This window comes from Archocentrus centrarchus, chromosome 6, assembly GCF_007364275.1.
Source record: "Archocentrus centrarchus isolate MPI-CPG fArcCen1 chromosome 6, fArcCen1, whole genome shotgun sequence".
In the NCBI taxonomy this organism is placed as follows: Eukaryota; Metazoa; Chordata; class Actinopteri; order Cichliformes; family Cichlidae; genus Archocentrus; species Archocentrus centrarchus.
The window spans coordinates 30599177-30620582 of record NC_044351.1 but is presented as its reverse complement, the minus strand read 5'-3'; the positions used below and the strand labels follow the sequence as shown (position 1 = coordinate 30620582).

The 21406-nt window shown below is 42.0% G+C and overlaps 1 protein-coding gene across 2 annotated transcripts; it reads right to left on the bottom strand.

Annotated features, from left to right (window-relative positions):
* Nucleotides 1-5603: 5603 nt before the first annotated feature.
* On the bottom strand, nucleotides 5604-20648 carry LOC115782037 (cytochrome P450 2F2-like). Of its 2 annotated transcripts, none has more exons than XM_030732016.1 (11): nucleotides 20411-20648; nucleotides 11786-11948; nucleotides 10765-10917; nucleotides 10499-10659; nucleotides 9682-9750; nucleotides 9501-9605; nucleotides 9255-9393; nucleotides 8047-8132; nucleotides 6743-6844; nucleotides 6498-6639; nucleotides 5604-6407 (listed from the first exon to the last, which is right to left on the bottom strand). In XM_030732016.1, the coding sequence occupies exons 1-11, from the start codon at nucleotides 20570-20572 to the stop codon at nucleotides 6220-6222; spliced, it is 1470 nt and encodes a 489-aa protein (XP_030587876.1). In that variant the 5' UTR covers nucleotides 20573-20648; the 3' UTR covers nucleotides 5604-6219. The 2 variants fall into 2 exon arrangements, with proteins under 2 accessions (XP_030587876.1, XP_030587877.1); XM_030732017.1 differs by having other exon boundaries at nucleotides 10601-10659.
* Nucleotides 20649-21406: the final 758 nt, after the last annotated feature.

The window sequence follows — 21406 nt, the reverse complement described above, 5'->3', positions numbered from 1 at the left end:
GGAGACAGAGCCTTTGCTGTGGCAGGTCCAAAACTCTGGAACACTTTGCCAATAGAGATTAAACAGGCCCCTTCACTGGCCACGTTTAAGTCTGCTCTTAAGACCCACTTGTTTCGTTTGGCCTTTGATTAATAGGAGCGGCTGTCTATTGAAATTTGTATTTTATTTATTTCTAGGATCAATTATGCTTTTTATTATTGGTTTTATTTGTGTGTATTATGTTATTGATTTATTGTTAGGTTAAATTTTACATTTTATAGTTGTTTTATTGGTGTGTATTCTTTTATTAATTTATTGTTAGGATAAATTATGCATTGTATAGTTGTTTGTTTGTGTGTAAATTTTTAAATCTTTTATCTTTTTTAATTTTCTCTTGTCCAATTGTGTTTTATGTACAGCACTTTGGTCAGTGGTTGCTGTTTTTAAAGTGCTTTATAAATAAACTTGGCTTGGCTTGAATTAGCTTTTCAGCATCACTTTGAGATGGAATGTTTCTAATTTTAGAAATATTGCACAAATGCAAAAAAAACCCCACAACAACCCAAAACAGCATATCAGCACAAACACGTCATACCAGCTGTCAAACACAGTGTTGGAGGGGTAATCATTTAGAGGGCTTTTTGGCAGCCATAGGGTCTGGGAACCTTGCAGTCACTGATTCGACCATGAACTCTTTTGTATACCAAAGTATTCCAGAGTCAAATGGGAAGCCATCTGTCTGACTAAAATTAGATCATCCAACAGGAATATGATCACAAGCACAGCAACAATTCTACAACAGAATGTCTGAAAAAGAAAAGACTGCTGGCGACGTGAGATGGGGTCCGGAGATAAACTTTTCTCAGTTTTGAGGCATTTGACTGAACTGACTGCCAATGAGAGCGCAGGATACTGCAGGGTAAAGAGAAGCAAATACATTAGAAAGTTACCTACTTTAGGCAGCCGGAGCCTGCTAGCAACCAACCATCCAATTCAAACCAATGAGCTATGCGCAAATTGTTCCCTGCGTGGATGCAGATACAGCAGGCCAAAAGGTAGATGAGATTTGGAACAGAAGAAGAATGATCACATTTATGGTCACAGTCATTTTTTTTTTTCTTTTTACTGACAAACTGCATGTGTACATGTTTGTCTTTACAGTACATCTGTGCCAAGAATGAAGTTTTAACATCATCTTCCGTTTCTTAAAGGCCTTTTGGAAGTGCAGTGGCAGGTTACAAATTATAGCTAAAGATGACTTCTAACTTGTTTATCTGACAGTCAATAATTAGATGCAAAGTGCAGTCTGACTTCTAAATAACAATAACAATATAGCAGTAACGCTATAGTGGAATTTGGTACATATTTCTTTTGGTCCATCAGTCTACCACCATCTCAAATATGTCAGCATCTTATGGATTTGATTGCCATTACATTTCATACAGATATTAGATAATTATTTCTAAGACCACAGAATCGAATGATTTTAGTAATATCAAAGATTTCATTCAGGCCACTGCTTTAATTTGAGGGAATCTTTCTGAAATATTCAACCACATACAAGGACTTCTTTTTAACTTCATGAAGACGTTTCACCTCTAAACCAAGAACAAATGAACACCTTTAACTCAAGTGCTTATGACTGCATTCATGTCAGCATGCTCCAGGCATTCTCATAGACCGGTTAGCATGACAGCAAATGCTTTTCCTTGATGGCATTGCTGAGTCACTCTGGTACTTGTGTTGTGTAACATGTTTTACTCACCATAGCCTGAGGTCTATTGGTTGTCTTTGAAAGAAGAATGTAAGTGAAGATTCTGGACAACAGCACAGTTCAAAATTGCTGTGCAAACAGCTGGACATACAAACGCTCTTTTCCAAGGTACCAATGATGTGTTTTATCTTATCATGAACTCTGTTCTGAATTTTTCCCCAAAGTAAAGTTCCTTAAAGTCACCAGAGCAAAGCAACACCACCGCTCTCTCAGTTATGTTTCCTGACTGATGTTTCTCTAGTTTTGCTTTTTGCAAGTGTCATTGTCACTGCTGGTAGCATGAGATGATCCCTGCAGTTCACTCAGGTTTTATAGGTAGTTCATCTCATCCAGGACCTGTACATCCCATCAAAAAGAATCCCGGGAAAAAGTTTTTTTTGTTTTCTGTAGCCTGTGTCGGCCTTAACCTATTGTGATATTGTAGAGGCAGCTTTCAGCTATGTCCTGTTATGCCCAGTAGGGGGTAACGTCGGCTTGATTAATGCAATAAAACTTACATCTCGACATTCGAGTGCTCGAGCTATGCGGTGTTGTATCGTTCCTCAACACTCCCTTAACAAATATAATTCGAATATTCCTGCATTGTACATGGAATTATACCAAGCTATTTTACAACTACTGGTGCAAAACAATACGGTTCATCTCCAGCATCTCCACAGCATTGATGAAGGCTCAGCCACGTTGCACTATATCTCCACCAGTGGAACGCTGTAATAGTCATTGAAAAGTTAACTACCGTTCTACACTATAATATGGCATAACACAGGGCCTTGAGTAATGCACTAGGACTTGGTCATTGCCATTCTGGCAACAGCAAATTTATAACGCCGTGTCTGAGGGTTAAAGTAGGTTCGTTGTGAATCGTCTTTTGAAAAACTGGCCAATCCTTATAGCCTAAAAAATATACATTTTACTCAACTCCATTTTAAAAGTGAAATATGTTAAAGTAATCTATTTCATGATACTTTCTTCACACATTAGGCCCGTATCCTAATTCATGATTGTTAGTAAGTGGCTGCAAACGAGGAAAAGAAACACTCGAAGTTAAACAGATATTTCTTTATTGTTCAGGGCAGGCATATTTTATAGGCTATATAATGCAATATAACAATATATAATAATATAAAATTATATAATACAAAATACCTTAGGGTAAACACATTGCCTACGATTTCAACAAATTAAAGAGGGAAAAAAGTACAACTGTGTAATACCTCTATTAAAACGCTTGAGAGGAAGGCTGAAGCCTTGAACGGAGGCTGAACGTGCCTGAAATGAAGAGTAATGCTTTTCGCATTAAACGAACCCTTCTCTCAATATTTCCTTAAATTTAACATTCTGAAGCTTTCTTTTCAAATCGACGCGCGCGACTTTTTTCCCGGTTTCCCGTCTAACGTTTCCCGGGAAACGGGAAATGGTTCTGATCGCATTTCCCGGGAATCCCGGATCCCGGGATTAAACCCTAATCTCTACGGTATCTGCTCTTTCGTCCAGGGAGAAGCAGGAAGAGCACTATGAGAACGCCACAAAGTAACGTCCAGCAGATTACTCATGTAAATGTTTCTGATCAAACTGTCAGAAACAGATTGTGGCATGAAGCCCATTATCTTTTAGTGGGATTTGAGCACACAGTCCAGCACTCTGCAGCTTGAATTGATGCCCCATTTGCTTCACAGTTGAAAGCAGGTTTGCACATGTAATAGAGACAGAGACACTGAATTATTTGTTGAACAGTATATTGATGTTTTCATTTTTACCATTTGGTGCATAAAGAAAAATAGATAACCCCTTTCACCCGTGTAGAAAAAAATCTCTTCACAGATATTGGCATATCAGAAATGGAGGGTGCAGAATGCTCTGTGTAAATGACTTGCAGTATTGGCTGAAACTGTGCCAAGTGTGCAGAGAGTTACCTTTATGTCAACAACATACAGTATTAGGCAATCACATTAAAACAGTAGGATCAGCACTCTTGCCATGTGATCCATGTCTGTATGAGAATGCACTGCCAAGATTTTTTTTTTTACACTTAAAAAAAAGTTCTTTGTGTCAAAGGTGAGTGAGTATATAACGCGCATGTCTAGGCAGAGCCACAGAATGCAGATGCATGGTGTCTGTGTCTAATTTCTTATACTCACGGTTCACAAACTGTGTGAGCAAACAAATTATTTCATGAACCATGCATACGAATGTTTCACACTCAAAATTCTGATTTGTCAAAATTTTCTGACCTGAATCTGTTTGTACTGTATACACAAATTGAGAACTGCCCCAGACCCCATACACACAAGCTACTAAAACTGCTACGCAAAAGATTAGACTCATTGTCATTGTGCGCACAAGGCACACAACTAAATGATGGTTCCAGATCACTCATCCAGAGACGAGCATCTGTGGTCATGCAGCCAGAGACTGGTGCTATCATTAGGCAATATGGTTTAAGTGTCTTGCCCAAGGACACAATGCAGCGCAGGGACAGGGGCTCGAATCTGCAACCGGCTGCAAGGCGAGCACCTACCCACTGCGCCACTACCACTGAACACAAAATAACAAACACAGCAATAATGATTTCTTTTTGATAATTTTTACAGTTTTCCCAAATGCTTTAAGCCAAAACAGGTCAAAATTAGAAATCAAAAGTAAAACATATGAGAAAAATAAATAAAGGTAAGGACACAAAATATTTACTGAAAATCTGTAGGCTTTAACTCTTTAAAGCACTTTAAAATGCATTATTTTATGTTACTTTATCATTCATTACAATGACTTGTTTACTGACTTTGCAGTCTAATTGACACTAGTGATGGGAATTCTGGCTCTTTTCAGAGAGCCGGCTCTTTAGGCTCGGCTCCCAAAGAAGAGCCGGCTCCCTAATGGCTCCTTAGATTTTAATTTTTTTTAAAAAGTGTAAAATGAATTACTAATGTAAAAGCATACATTAGGCCTATATCAAACATTTCTTTATATACTCAACATATAATAGAGTGCCCCAAATACAAATTATAAAACAAAAGATTGGAAATCAGAAAAAAAAAGGGCCTTTGAGGAGGTGATCACTCCTGCCTGATGACCTGCCCTGTTTTGTTCTTCTAACTACACTGAGGGATGAACAATTCGTATACAGTATACTTATGTAGGTTGTTTGTGCAGCCTGCTCGATATAAAATTTTAAATTTGCAGTCTACTCTCTGTCTATCAGAATAATCCTTTAACGCCAGGCGATCGCTGCTGAATCGCGGGTTTCCTGACCTTACAAAGCGCGAACAGCTGATTAAGACGTAGAGTCTCACCGCTGAGTCAGCTGGTCCAAGGAACTTGATCAGCTGGCTTTTCACCCTAACTCCGCGACCATTCGTGCTATCGAAAAAATTCAGACGGTTCCTGAAAGCTCAGAAATTGCACTTCACAGTCCTGTAGTGGTATTACGGTATTTGTGACCGGAAGCCCGCAAATGCCGGCACTTTTGAAGTACGCACAGGATTTTCCTGTGGAGCGCTTTGTGTCGTGTTTTCAGAAAGTTCTTTTTCGTTTTAACTGTCCATCTCGGTTTTGAAATGATCTTGGGGGCCACTTTATGGCTTTCATTGCAACCGTAATGAGTCCCATTGAGGCCTATCCTGTACAAAACCTTAAAAAAGAATCATAAATCAGCTTATCTTATATTTAACTAATCTTTTCATCCAATTAAGAATAATGGAGAACTTAAGCAAATTAGCTGAGGTAGGCCAGAAGGCTGATGCGATCCCTCTGTGGACCACATCCATCTTCTAACTTCATTTTTGATGTACTACATGTGTAAAGAGTCTGGTCCAAACAATAACAACAACAAATAGCAAAACAATAGCAGCAATGCTGTAGCAGGTGGTAGATGTTTTATTTTTCTGCTTTGGTGACAGGTCCCCAAAATACAACTCCAAATAAAACTCAGTAGTTTTTATAAATGTGGAGTGCCAAAAGAAAATGCTTAATAAAATGATTTAGACAGCAGAGAGACAGAAATGAATTTGCACATTTCTTGGAAGACTATCTTGGATGATTGTAGCTATTCTTAAATTTATAACTCGCATCCCCACTTAAGAATCCCCAAAATGTTATTCTCACTCCAAAACAGCTTTCAAACAGAAAAATAAAAGAGAGAAAAAAGAGAGAAAAAAATATCCAAGCTGAATTTCAATAAAACTGTGGTCAGCATGAGTGTACAGGCAGTTTTTGCTATTTTTATTTCTACACGAATCAGACTCATTCAGCTTAGTTGTTCTCATTATTCCCTTTGTCATCCATCCCCCACCTGCATGTGGTCGTTGTAAGACAGGACATCTTATGATATGCTTAAAATACTGTATTTTGACTAATTGTAATGCAAGACATCTGGTCTCAGTCAACTTTTATGGTATATCACTTCCATTTGAACTGCTATGTGATTTTTCAATACTAAGTGGAAGTTTGTGTCATGTATGCACACCACCTCACTGTGGTGCTCTAAGTTGGACCTTCATGTGATAAGGTTTGGGAGTCATAGTGATCCCATAGACTGGAGTGAAGTCTGGCTCTCCTGCATCCTCAGGCCAGATGAACTTAAACTTCCTCAGTAGAGTCACCATGATGAGGAAGAGCTCCATACGCGCCAGACCCTCTCCAAGACACATGCGAGGACCTGAAACATCGAAGAAGATCCCAAGGTTATTAAATACTGATTTAACTGTCCCTGTCTGTGCTGCCACTCAGTGTGTTTATGCTCATTTACCTGCAGAGAAAGGCATGAAAGCCTCTGGTTTAACAAACTCTCCTTGGTCATTAAGGAAGTTTTCAGGGTTGAATTCATGGGGGAATTTCCACTGTCCTTCCTCATTGAGAACTGAAGTCAGATTCTCAATGATCAGTGTACCCTGAGGTGGAAATAAATAATAAGAAAAAAGACCATAAAGGATGCTCTTCACTTTGTTATTTTGTTGTCTGTTGCCAAAACTTATTTAACCAATTGCTCCTTACCTTGGGAATGGAATATCCCATTAGCTCCGTGTCTCTAGTGGTGCAGTGGAAGACACTGAGAGGAACAGTGTTGGCGACTCTTTGTATTTCATGAATCACAGCCTGGATGAACAGAGGAGTTTTTCCATGCTTTATCTCTCTTTAAGCAGCTCTTAGGTGCTCAGACACAAAAACACATAAGAGAGGGTTTTATTTCTGGGAGCAAGAACTCCCACTCCTTCTTCACAAAATATATATATTAGCCAGTTTTAGAGGCTATAGAAGCAGGGACCTCTTCCCATAAGCAACAAGGAGGATGCAGCAGTAGTGAGATCAGTAAGCTCAATCACCATTCAGGCAGTGTCACATGTGTATTATCACACGCTTTGTGGTGCAACTTTGTAGTAATGAATGTTTTGAGGCAGTGCCAGGAAATGTAATCTTACCCCTGCAAGTGCATGCAAGTGCATGTCCTGTTAGGTGCAACCCTCAACCTCAGACAAAGAAATCTCTTCCTTAGTTGCATAAAAGGTCTTTTCAGTGTAAGTCACTGCTGTGGCCAGAATTACATTTCATTGTGTTTGGATTTTGTTGGGGAAAGGGCGTCCTTACATCCATGTATAACCAGGGCCATTATAAAAATAAAAATTAAAAAAAACCTTTGGAGTACAATATAATGTATTAAAAGGAGACAAACACCACCCTGATGATTTAACACGTGTGTTTGCCTCAGGTTCTGATAGATTTGAGACTTCCTAAATATTCTGGACCATGCACCAACCACTCGATGTTTGCGACAGTGCACAAACAATGGAGGTCTTTTCAATTAAGAAGGTTCCTTTCACTGTTACCTGATATGGCACTGATCTGGACCTGGTAACAGTAAATGCTGTAAAAAGGTGTGGAAATCCCAGCAGTTTAAAATCACTTAAAAGCTCTTGTTATTGTCAGTAGACCAAGTCAGACCAATTGCTACTATGAGAATGGAGCTGCCACGGTTGGGTGGATTACATGAAAAATGCAACCAGACAACTAATTTGTCAACAGTTTAAGCCACCAGTCTGCAAAGTTTTCTGCCTCCTGTTCTTCATCTGTCCTGGAGCCTCTTGTCTTATTGTGGACCCTGTGCATTTTTGCACTCTTCCTTTGTGTTAATCTTGTTTACTTGTTTGACTTTGAATTTATTGCATTAAGTCCTTGAAGTTTCTTAACTTGAAGTTTTATTTTACATCTGTCAGTTTGTCTCGTTTTCTGCAAGCATTTGGGTCAACTTTTGAATTAAATCCTAACATGATATTTAACAATACATGTCCAGTATACAGTACCTGGGTGTAAGGCATCTTGTGTCTGTCCTCAAAACTGGCTTGATATTTCCCTTCCAACACTTGGTCAATTTCCTGCTGACACCTTTCTGTGCAGGCAAGAAAACATCACACATGAAATTCCATATTTTGTAATACAGCTTACATGATAAGATTATATCTGTAAATATAGCAAAGACATATACACAAGTAATGAAGCTGCACTGGCCCCCCGTACAGATGGAATCTTCTTCATTAATTCAGTTCATCTTGAGATTTCAATATGAAATGATCTCAGTCATATGAAGCACCACATTCACAGCTGATCAAATACAAATGAGTTAAACTGGTAAGCAGTTCAGGTAAGTGGGACTTGAACCTTTGTTAACCTTTTTTTTTTTAATTAATGTAAAGAGTAATGGACAATTTAGGGTTCAGAAAATGGGTCCATGTGGAATTATGTCATGGTCCTGGGTCTTCTGCCCAGTGCTTTGTGTTTTTCAGTAGCTCAAGTTCTGTTGTGGTTAAATATCTTTAGTTTGTTTCTTTGTTTCCTTATGGTTCAGATTTTCATCTTAGCATCTTTCTGCTTAGTTTGGTCTTCGCTCTGACCATTTTAGTTTTGTATTCTAACTTATTTCTCTTCATGATTTTATTCTCAGTCTTGGTTTTGCTTTCTTTGTAATTATAGTTAATTCCTCGAGTTTGTTTTCCTTCCCTCCTGTTTTCTCTGCCAAGTCCATGTTCCTGCCCCCATCTTTAGTTATTTTTTTTAAATCTGTTCACCTGTGTCTTGTTTTCCCCAGCTGTGTCCTCACTCCCTAATAACCTCATGTGTGTATTTAAGTCCTCAGTTTTCCACAGTTGTTTATTGCATCCTCCCTCATGCTGTGTGCACCCTCTGTCTGTTTTTTCCCCTTTTGTCTATGAGTTTTTCCATTTCTGGCTCCAGTCCTGACTTGTTTTTGTATTTCTAGAAGTCTGCACTCTGCCTGCTATACAGCCAACATATGGCAAATTATGAATATGGTTATATAACTGTATGAAAAAATCCACACAGGTAAAAGTCATGATGATGTATGATCACTTTAGATTCTATGATGTGTAAATTAAAATTCATGCAAATTTGACATAGAAAGCCTTTAGCAGGACAAAAAGTACAATAATTCTTAATATTTACTAATATTCAATTTACTAATATTTAAATTAATATTCACATGCATGGGTTTTACCTTGTATGTGTGGGTAGTTCATAAGGTAAAGAAAACCAGTAAGTAGGGTGTTGGAGGTCGTTTCAGTTCCAGCACCGTGGAGATCTAAAGAGTTTATAATGAGCTGCTCTTCTGAAAATGAAGAATCGTCATTGCGTCTCTAAAAAGAGAATAATGTAACAAATGTCTTAATCTTCTCATATTAAGGAAGTCCATTCCCATGTAAAATATAATATCTGAAAAAGTGATTTGAGTCTATTCACACACCTTCTCCAGTTCATCCAGATAACAGTCAATAAAATCTCGTGGCTCTCCAGGGACTCTGGTCTTCTTGTGCTCATTGATCAAATCAATTGCGAGACTCTTACAAGTCTAAAACACAAAAGTCATCATTGATACTTTGATTTATCTTCTTACTGGCAAAGTGAATAGTTATTTTTAATATTACCTCAAAATTCTTGAAGGCCTTTTGGAAGGGCAGTGGCAGGTGACGAATTACAGGAAAAGTGTCATACAGCTGGAGGGAAAGATTTGTTTAAATGAAGAGAGGAGACCAATCCTGGTTTTACTTTTTGTTCAGTGCTACTCATCTTATTAGCATGCTAACATGCTAAAGCCTGATGGTAACCGTGGTAAATAAACAGCACAAAAATAAGAAAATCTGTGTTTGGTTGATTATTTCTTTATTGTAACAATGCTTCTTGGCAATAAATCTTATACCATTAAAAAGCATGTTTATTTCCAGTTAAATGGCACCACACTTGCAGGCGTGCTGTTCATGCCAGGGTGACCAACTCAACCAGATTGACTGATCTGCATTGGAGGAGGTGCCAGGCTGTTGCGGCTGTGTATAGATCTTTCACCTTCCACATGCTACTGGGCTCCTGTTTATTAAATGAAAAAATTGCTAAATTGCCAATATGTCTTGTGTCTTCAGATTTCTGACAACAAATAAGAGTCAATAGCAGAATAAACTGTTTGGCACTGGCAGAGAAGATCTGGCAAGTTTTTCATGGTCGTAACACAGACCGAACTCTGGCAACTTAACCCACAAATGCATTTTCCTCACAAATGTTGCACCCAAAACAGGCCTTCCAGTGGCATAGGATTTATTGCCAAGAAGTATTGTAACAACAAAGTGCTAATTTTATATGACTGTACATGCAAAATATCTTCATATTAGTTTTGTTGTTGTAGTGGCTGTAAAACCTTAGCCTTAATGGCATTCCTAAATAACCTTTATCACCTCAGATACATTAACTCACCATAGCCCATGGTCCATTGATTATCTTGGCATTCTCACTAAAGCATCGAACAATTAGCTTGATTAATGCATCATCATACTCATAGCGTGTAGCAAACACAACCTGGCAGATGATGTTGGAGGCCGCATTGTGGAACATAACTCGAGGACTCATGGTTTTACCTGTGGAAGACATAATGTAACAGCCCAGTATTGTAAAATAATACAGAAGAACATAAAAGAATCAAACGCACAAAATTCAGTGTGTGAACTCAATAGATGACATACCAATGCTCTTTTCCAGGGTACTAATGACGTGTTTTATCTCTTCGTGAATTCTGTCCTCCATTGAATTCTTCCCCAGACCAAAATTCCTCAAAGTCATCAAAGCAAAGCGACGATGTTCCCTCCAACTAGAGCCATAATCTGCCAGAATGACCCCTACAACAGGTTTAGCAACACAAAAAGGAAAAAAAAAACAAAAAACGAATAATCACCTATGGTTTCATCATTTTGTGATCATTGCTGCTCTTTTTAGAGCTCATCTACTTTCTGGACTGTTTCATCTTTTATTCATGTGTCCCATTCAATACAACCTAAAGCACCACCATGTGATTGGAGTTTTATTGCAATCAGTTTGGATTATTTACATGCCCTAACAATGTATGCTGCAACAGGTAATGGGCTCCCTGGCTGGCAGCAAAGCTAATATAATATAAGAGGACCTTTGAGAAAGGCAGACCTTAAAGAAACAAGAGGTAAGAAAGCAGAAAAAAAATAAATAAGGATTTATTTGTTTGTTTGTTTGTTTGTTTTTAAACTGTGAATCAGGGAGAGTTCATCTAGTGCAGTTCCAGAATAACTGATGGAGGACATACTGGAAATGTTATAACTTTGCTGAGCATGCTGGCTAGTACAATATAAAACTTTCCACTGAATAGAAATTCATCTTTGACTTTAAATCTAACCTTGTTTTTTTTTTTTTTCATTTGTCTGTTGCTTTTTTGTGATGGATGGATAGACAGATGGGACTTTTTAATAATCATGTATCATGCTGCATTTTTCATTTGCAGTCTGTTTATGTGTTCTACAAGGACATACTTAGAAAAAGGTGAACTTTCCTAGTCCGTGTGTGTTCCCAATATGATTATTCCCACATGTAGTGTATAATAATACATTAAAACTTCCAACTTAAGAATCCAGTATTTGCAGAAAGAAAGAGAAAGATGTTGACACATATTCTGGCTTTTTTTGTTAGTAAAATATAGGTGTATATAACTTGTCATATGATATACAATATTTGTTCTACCTTTCCTCTGGGTGACAAAATTGACAAACAAGTCTTGGGGTCGTCCAGCAAAATCAGTAGCCTTTGCCACTATAGCCTCCTTCATGGCCTTGAACCCACTGATGACTACAGCCGGTTTGCGGCCAATGAAAATACTGTAGACATCTCCATAAGACTTCCTCAGCTGGCAGGGAACAAAATAACATGTCAGTGTTGAAATTCATGTGTATACAGATATATATTCAGATGGATATTTCTTTCTAAAAGGGTTAAACACATTTGCCGAGTTTGTTCACTGTTTACTGACCTTCAGGGAAACGTAGCAAAAAAAAATATATATATATATATATATATGTAGCCAGGTGAAATTGGAAGCGATTAAATAGAGGGTTAAACAGCCCCACCTGGTGGAGCATTGTTGTCATTCTCACGGAAGCTGGTTAGTCTCGCGAGAATGCGGAAATCCCGCGAGATTTCAGATCGAGGCTAGAGGCCAGACTAATGTCCCGTACGCCATCAGATCGCCGCAAAGCTGCTTGAGAAACCGATTGTTTGCCGCATGGTGTGGAAAAGCCAGAGCAGTGGAGCAGCGTAAGTGACTAAAGGCACAACATATACGTGTGATCCAGCGTGCATGGTGTGTGCGCTATTTTCAGAGACTGAGCTTATGTTTGCTCTTGCTGGTTTCAGAGGGGAGAAATCCAGTGATAGGCTGAGGTGGTGTGTTATAGCACAGGCTGACCACTGGAGTCAGAGTAAGTCACCGACTATTCCCTGGTGTTATGATGTGAAGTGTTATGTACTGTTTTGCTGTAAAACACTGTTTAGATTAACTTTATTGAGGGTATAGAGTTTAGTCGTGTTGTAATATTGTGAATGTGTTTGATTGTTTTATTCCTTTTCTTCTTGTCTTTGTTTTCTTTATCAGAAAAGTGAGGCCACTGCTGTTGTCTGTATAGGGAATCTGATTTGTACACAGTAGGAAAGCTTAGGCCTCCATTTTGTTTTCAATCTACAGCCGTTGATCAGTTCTGTGTCCATGAGCGGTGTTGAGACTGGAGGAGGCAGGGGCACAGTGTATTGTTAAAGTTGAGACATTTGTTAATTAACCTCAAAACAAAGAATTAACGCTGTTCTTATTCTTTATTATGAGTTCAGTCGGGGAATAAAGACCCATTTTAAATTTTATTTGGTGTCAGTCCTGTCCTTTGCTGACCGGGCCACACTAATTTTGGTGTCAGAAGTGGGATTCCTCTTTAAGTTTTGAGGTCATTGTACTGAGAGTGAGCACGAACATATTGTACAGAGACAACAGTAGTGGCCAGAGGAGGTCCAGCTCCAGAGAGCCAGAGAGGGTGACGGCTGTGGCGCGGTGTCTTGGAGGCAACTGTGCGTGTTGCTGGTGTTCTGGAGGAGAGCCGACTTCGTCATCAGAGGCTGCTGGAGAGGACTAATTTCGACTGGTTTGGGACTGTTCGGTGGAGATACATAACGGCTAGAACTGTGATAATTGACTTCACTAAGGACATAGAAACAGAGACTCCTGAGAATGTCCGAAGAGGAAGTGGGGGCAGCTGCTCCCACGGCAGGAACCAGCCATGGAGATGATGCAGGTTTTCTGTTCAGTGATGGAGGTAACCCAGTTGCACAGCTACAGTCACAGGTCCTAGAGCTGGGCAGGAAGCATGATGAGATAATGTCAAGTATTGCTAATCTAGGTAATGTTCAAACACGGTCTGTTGTTTACATCCCAAGAGAAAAACATGTTGTACCTTTCTGTGGTGAGGTTGGAAAAGATGTGTACACTGTAGATGAGTTCATAGAAGAAATGCAGCGAATAATGAGGGTGAGGGGCCTACAGAGAGAGGAACAGGTAGACTTTATCTTGTCACATCTAAAGGGTCCAGCACTAGAGGAGGTCAAATTACGGATGGGAGGGCAGCCTAAGCATCCTAGTGACCTATTTTCATATTTGACTGAAGCCTTCAGAGAGAAGCGCACCACACCACAGCTATTACATGCTTTCTATTCTCGCAGACAAGTGGATGGGGAAGACTTTCGTGAGTATTCACATGCCCTCTCTCAGCTGCTAAATCTAGCTCTCCAACAATCCCCTAATGCTGTAGCTGACGCACAACTGGCTTTGAGAGACCAGTTCATTGAGGGGGTTCGGGACTCAGCCCTGAGACGCGGATTGCGTAAACTAGTTAGAGAGAAACCCGACTCTAACCTATTTGATGTCAGAGATGAAGCAATAATGTGGTCACTTGAAGACAGGCCCCGTAACATTAATGTAGCACGAAACCGAAACTTGGTAGGAGACAGCAGAGATGAGACTTTAGAGAAACCAGACTCAACCAGTAAAATACAAGCTGATCTGGCCATAACTCTGCAGGAAGTTGTTAAAATGATTGCACAGCAGGGTAGGGCGATCACTGAGCTAACTGATGCAGTTCGGGGGCTCACTGAGCAGAATATCAGCTCAGGGAGTGTTAATCAGGGAGGTAGGCCTAAGGTCCAGCCCAAGTACACAAGTGATGGTCAGCCTATATGTCTGCGTTGTGAGAGTGTGGGACACATGGCCAGGCAGTGTACTGCCCCGCGGAAGACAGAAAGTCAGTCACCTGCTGCACCTAGCTCCACGGTGCCGGGAAACAGGAACCCTCCATTGCTGTGAGCCGAGCAATGCGAGGAAGGTCAGAAGGCTCAGAGAGCATTTTAACCAAAGAACGTTTTCTGGAAAAGGCTGTTGGCAAGTGTCCTGAATTAGATGTTCAGATAGGGGGTGTCCCCCTTAGGTGTATACTGGACACAGGAAGTAACGTAAGCACTTTGACTGAGGGTTTCTTCAGAAACCACCTCCATGGAGGAGACGAGGACATGCACTGTACTGCTAAATGGCTCAAACTGACTGCAGCCAATAAACTGCCGCTCCCCTACTTGGGCTATGTCGAGCTAGACATACAAGTTCTTGGGGTAGCTCTCCCTGAGTGTGGTTTCTTGATAATCAAAGATGGGGACAATGAGGAGCCAGACCCTTCGGTACCTGGCATAATTGGAATGAACATTGCTAAGAGATGCCGGCAGCTGATACACACAGAGTTTGATGTAGCTCTGGATGGGAAGTTGGATCCCATCTGGAGGGAAGCTTGCCGTAGGGTACAAGAGGCGGAGCTAGTTGGAAAGACATCCATGGCCCGGCTTGCTAGTAAGCACAGGGTGCGTGTACCTGCCATGTCTGTTGCCACACTCCGTGCAAGGGGGCGCAAGGGACAGTCCAGCGGCAACTCCACTATGCTGCTCGAGCAAGGAGACTCACCACTGCCTTGTGGGTTGATGGTTGTTCCAACTGCCGTCTCATCCAACAGATCTGTGTTTCCGGTTCAGGTTATTAACCTCTCACAGGAGGATATCTGGTTGTCCCCAAAAACCAGGCTAGGCATTCTCAGCCAGTGCCATCATGTGGAAGATGACCCCTATGAGGTTAAGTTTCAGCGGATTTCTGCTGACCTGGAGGAAGTTAGCATTAGTCCGAGGGACAGTCAAAAATCAGCCAGTGACATACAGAGCTTTCTAGATCGGCTGCACTGTGGCGGCAGCCCAGAGCAGAAAGTAGAGCTTGAGTCGCTCTTGAAGAGATATGCAGATGTGTTTGCTGTGCATGATGAGGACCTGGGGTTCACTGATCGAGTGAAACATGAGATCCCGGTGGTTGAGGAGACGCCTGTCTCCCAGCCCTACCGCCGTATACCACCCAACCAGTACCAGGAAGTTAGGGAGCATATTTCAGAGCTACTTAGGAAAGGGGTAATCCAGGAGAGTTCAAGCTCCTATGCTTCACCTGTTGTTCTGGTACGCAAGTCGGATGGTAGTCTAAGACTTTGCGTAGACTACAGGAGGCTAAACGCGAAGACCAGGCGGGATGCGTTTCCGCTCCCACGCATCGACGAAAGTCTGGATGCACTCTGTGGCGCCAGATTCTTTTCAACGATTGACCTGGCTAGCGGATATCACCAAGTTGCAGTACATGAGAAAGATAGGCACAAAACTGCATTTACCACACCCTTTGGCCTGTATGAATATAAGAGAATGCCCTTTGGATTATGCAATGCGCCTGCCACATTTCAGAGGCTCATGCAGGCAACAATGAGTGACTTGGTGTTTCAGACTGTACTGATTTACCTGGATGACTTGCTGGTGTTCTCATCAACATTCCAGGACCACCTGGTGAGGTTAGAGAGGGTCCTGAAAAGGTTGAGGGAGACAGGGTTGAAGGTCAAAATGGTGAAGTGTCACTTCCTTCAACCTGAGGTCAGGTTCCTTGGTCACTCAGTCTCAGCCCAAGGCATAGGCCCGGACCCTGACAAGATAAGTGTTGTAAAACGGTGGCCCATCCCCAGTACTGTAGGGGAGCTCCGTGCCTTCCTAGGCCTTTGCAGTTACTACAGGAGGTTTATTGAAGGTTTCTCCAAGATCGCAGGGCCCCTTCATGATGCTGTGAATGCATGCATCAGGGAGACTAGCCAGATGAGGGCTAACAAGATGTTCAGGTCAGTCTGGACACAAATGTGTCAAGAAGCTTTCGAGCTGCTGAGGGACAGACTAACCAGTGCTCCCACACTAGGCTATGCAGACTTCACCTTACCTTTTATCCTTGAGACAGATGCAAGCAGCCTAGGATTAGGTGCTGTTCTGTACCAGGAACAGGCAGGTGGGAAGAAGGTGATAGCCTATGCGAGCCGGAGGCTCAGAGGGGCTGAGAAGAATGATCGAAATTACAGCAGCATGAAACTCGAGCTGCTAGCACTCAAGTGGGCAGTTACGGAGAAGTTCAGGAGCTACCTGTTGGGGTCCAAATTTACTGTCATCACAGACAACAACCCCCTGTGTCATCTCTCCACTGCCAATTTGGGGGCTATCCAGCAGCGATGGGTCGCTCAGCTAGCTGTGTTTGACTTTGATGTGAAATACCGGCCTGGACGGTGCAATACAGCAGCTGATGCCCTCTCCCGGCATCCGCCAGCTGATGAGCCCGAGCCAGATAGTGAAGATGCAGAATTTGATCACTGTGTAGCCATATGCAGCTCACTCAAGACAGGGACATCTTTGGATATGAGTTTGGTAGCAGCAGGGATTGAACAGGGTAACATCAGGCAGTTGCAGGCATCTGAAGTAATTCCAGATAACATACCTGTGTTGCCTGGGTACTCTAAAGCAGAACTACAGTGTTTTCAAACATCTGACCCAGTGTTGGGGGTGCTGAGAAAGGTCTGGGGCCGCCAAAGAAAACCTACTTACCACGAGAGAGCAGGCTTATCCAAACCAGTACGCTCCTTGTTGAAACAGTGGTCCCGACTGAGAGAAAGAGATGGGCTTTTGTACAGAGTGATTGAGGATACTCACCTTGGAGAATGCTATCAGCTGTTGCTACCTGCATGCCTCAAAGAGCAAGTCCTCAAGAGTGTGCATGACCAGATGGGACATCAGGGCATTGAACGAACTTTAGGACTGTTGAGACAGAGGTGTTTCTGGAGTGGTATGCATGAGGATGTTGAACAGTGGGTTAAAGAGTGCCAGAGATGTGTCCTAACAAAGATGCCGCACCCAAGAATCCAGGCTCCATATACCCCTTTTTTAGCTACTCGACCACTTGAAGTGGTGGCTGTGGACTACACAGTGCTGGAGCGAGCCACAGATGGTCGTGAGAATGTGCTGGTGATCACAGACGTGTTCACAAAGTTCAGTCAGGCCATTGCCACAAGAGATCAGAAGGCAGATACGACAGCAAAGGCCCTTCTCAGGGAATGGTTTTTGAAGTATGGAGTGCCCGAGCGCCTGCACTCTGATCAGGGCAGAAATTTCGAAAGTGCTGTGGTTGCAGAGCTATGCAAGTTGTATGGAGTAAAGAAAACCAGGACCACACCCCACCATCCACAGGGTAACCCCCAGTGTGAGAGGTTCAACAGAACTTTACATGACCTCCTGCGCACGCTTCCCCCTGAAAAGAAGCGGCGTTGGCCTGAGCATCTGTCAGAACTTGTGTACGCTTACAATGTCACACCACATTCAACCACAGGGTATTCACCTTACTACCTGCTGTTCGGGGTCCATCCACACCTCCCGGTTGATGCCCTGTTGGGCCAAGAGCAAATGAGGGATGATCAGCCTGACTGGTTAATTACCCACCAAGAGAGGCTGCGGGATGCGCACGCACGAGCAAGAGAGTGCGCCGAGAGAAAGGCTGCTGGAAGAGTGGTGCAGCAACAGGAGAAAGTGTACTGCCCACCTGTTGGGGTGGGGCAGGAGGTGTACCTCCGACATAGGCCTCCTGGGAGGAATAAGATCCAGGATGCATGGGCAATTCCAGTGTACAAGGTTGTCGAGGTCCATGGGACTACCTATACCGTGGAACCTTTGGAGGGAGGCCCGAAGAAGAGGGTCCATAGGTCCAACCTTCGGCCATGTGTGGGGCCCGTACCAGTGCAAACCAAGCGTCACTGTTTGGCTGCCCCCACTGTTGAAGGGATGTTAGTTTCGGAGTCGGAGTCGGAGTCTGACATGGAGCCAGACTTTGTGTTGATGGAGGAAGTCAGGTGTTCTCAAGCTGGGCAAGAGGCCATCGTGGGGCCTGACAACTTGAACCTGCTGGCAGACAGAGCAGGAGGCCATCAAGTAATAGAGTGTGAGGATGTGCCTGAGCAAAGGAGGAGCGAGACACCTAATAGTGATGTGGGGGCCAACTCCATGGACCATGCCCCACCATCAGGGCGTTTCAGCTGCCCTGAGGAGAAAGGGGGACCGCAGCCTGTACCCGCTCCGAGAGGAAGGAAGGAGAGGAAGGCCCAGGTGGAGCCACCCGTTCCCCCTCCACGTCGAAGTGAGAGAGAGACTGCAGGGAGACATAGAAATATGTTTCACCTACCCAGATCAGCATGTAATTCTGTGTCCTTTAGCCCAGATGTGTTCTCTCAGATACTAGCAGGGGTGGCCCTTTATACATCCAACCTTAGAGAAGGGATGGGGGAGTAGGAAGTCACCGAGGACGTTGACTTTTAGCAGGGGAGAATGTAGCCAGGTGAAATTGGAAGCGATTAAATAGAGGGTTAAACAGCCCCACCTGGTGGAGCATTGTTGTCATTCTCACTGAAGCTGGTTAGTCTCGCGAGAATGCGGAAATCCCGCGAGATTTCAGATCGAGGCTAGAGGCCAGACTAATGTCCCGTACGCCATCAGATCGCCGCAAAGCTGCTTGAGAAACCGATTGTTTGCCGCATGGTGTGGAAAAGCCAGAGCAGTGGAGCAGCGTAAGTGACTAAAGGCACAACATATACGTGTGATCCAGCGTGCATGGTGTGTGCGCTATTTTCAGAGACTGAGCTTATGTTTGCTCTTGCTGGTTTCAGAGGGGAGAAATCCAGTGATAGGCTGAGGTGGTGTGTTATAGCACAGGCTGACCACTGGAGTCAGAGTAAGTCACCGACTATTCCCTGGTGTTATGATGTGAAGTGTTATGTACTGTTTTGCTGTAAAACACTGTTTAGATTAACTTTATTGAGGGTATAGAGTTTAGTCGTGTTGTAATATTGTGAATGTGTTTGATTGTTTTATTCCTTTTCTTCTTGTCTTTGTTTTCTTTATCAGAAAAGTGAGGCCACTGCTGTTGTCTGTATAGGGAATCTGATTTGTACACAGTAGGAAAGCTTAGGCCTCCATTTTGTTTTCAATCTACAGCCGTTGATCAGTTCTGTGTCCATGAGCGGTGTTGAGACTGGAGGAGGCAGGGGCACAGTGTATTGTTAAAGTTGAGACATTTGTTAATTAACCTCAAAACAAAGAATTAACGCTGTTCTTATTCTTTATTATGAGTTCAGTCGGGGAATAAAGACCCATTTTAAATTTTATTTGGTGTCAGTCCTGTCCTTTGCTGACCGGGCCACATATATATAAGCAAAAGTTAACAATGATAAGATAAAAGGACCTGTATCGGTAACTAGTAAGTGGTTTATTGCATGTGAGAGGTGCATATTCAGTGTGCATAAAGCTGTTTATGGGTCTGCATGAACTTTCACAGTGATTCAGTGTTTCACTCACATTCTGTAAATGTTTACAGTAAAGATATTTGATCAGTTGCAAAAGAGAAGTCTAGTGTGTGTTTGATTTGTAGAGATGCATGTGGGTCTTATGTCACTTTGACAGCCACGCTGTGACACAGCATTTCTCACATCATCTTTTTTTTTTGCCATTGAGCAACACAAAGGTTTCTCCTTTGAAAAACATGAATAGAAAAGAGAAAACGCCCCATCCTTTTATCCTGCAAGATTAGTGGGCTCCATCAGCAGCTGTATAGACAGTCAACTCTATACAGACTGCAATCACACAAGGTGAACAGGGTGTGCTGTGGTTGGCGGTGACATTTTCATTGTTGCTGAGTAACCTACAGTATGTCATTGTAGTGCAAGGTTTAGGTTTCCATCTATTGTCTAACAGCAAAACCAAAACAACTCTTGAATCTGTTAATGTCGAGAAAAGCACAATAAAGTTCATACGTTTTAGTATTAAAACTTTTACACCCACTTTATGCTAAGTGGGATTTTTAAAAAATATGCAATTTTTAGAAAAATGCATTACATTGTAAACTTTTCTTACTCTCTCAAAGTCCTTTAAGGGGTTCTCCAGGCTCAGTTGCAAAATGTTCCCGAGCAGGGGAAGGACAGGTGGTCCCGGAGGAAAGTTCTTCGGCCTCTGGGATTTGAGTTGAAGGATGATGAAGAAAATGCAGATCCATAGCAGTGCAATTGAAAGAAACATGGTAAGATGATTTGGACCGCACTGAGAAGAGTGGCTGCTGACCTGCTACATACGGGTAACCCAGCCTGTCCTCTTCTAGCCGTTTATCTTTTGCTCCGTGTGAAAGGTGAGTGACAACATTGGAAAAACAACATGTTGCTCAACCACTGTTAGTTTAATGAAGATAGACTACTGTACACCAGTATCAGCCTTCTTTAATCATCAGACAGTAAGTAACATTAAGTTGAGGTAATCGAAAGACCGAAGATGAGTGCTAAACTTTATTGTTTGTTTGTTTTAAAAAAACACATTTATTTGTGAAGCATATTAACAGAACAAATAGCACAACCCTTAGTTTATTGTAGAATTAAGCTAATGCTGTAATCTAATGTGCTATAAAATGGTAGCTCAGCTGTTCTGTGTCTTTGTCTTGTGCACTTTGGTTCTTTATGTTAAAGGTGAGTGAGGACTTCAAACATGACAGAGCCAAAGGAAGTGAGTTGTTGGTGTCTCTGCATAGTGCTGATTTCTCCAAGTCATATTTAATTTGCCATTTTTCTTTTCCAAAAAAAGGAAAACTTTGGCAGCCTAACAACACTGCAGGGTGTGCTGTGATGGGTAGCAGATGATGGAGTGTTGCCAAAATAAAGAAACTGAATGGCCTGATTTCTGAGAGGTAGTTGGTGAAAGTAAATTTTAGAAAATGTGTGATTGCTTGACATTTTAAGCTGAATGCCTAAAAGAAGAAGGTGGAAGAGTCAGAGCAATGGTAAAAGTTACCATTGCTTTAAAAAAAAAAAACACATAGGTGGGAATTTCCAGGTGAAGATGTTTATGGATTGTTGAGTTTGCTGT

Bases quoted from the DNA above. Each gene is read 5' to 3' on its own strand.
- LOC115782037 (XM_030732016.1), bottom strand. From the start codon at position 20,572: ATGTTTCTTTCAATTGCACTGCTATGGATCTGCATTTTCTTCATCATC. The intron at 9,751-10,498 runs GTGAGTTAATGT...CTTTCCCTCCAG, and splicing joins TCAATGGACCATGGGCTATG to CTGTATGACACTTTTCCTGT. The intron at 8,133-9,254 runs GTAAAACCCATG...TTGCCTGCACAG, and splicing joins GAACTACCCACACATACAAG to AAAGGTGTCAGCAGGAAATT.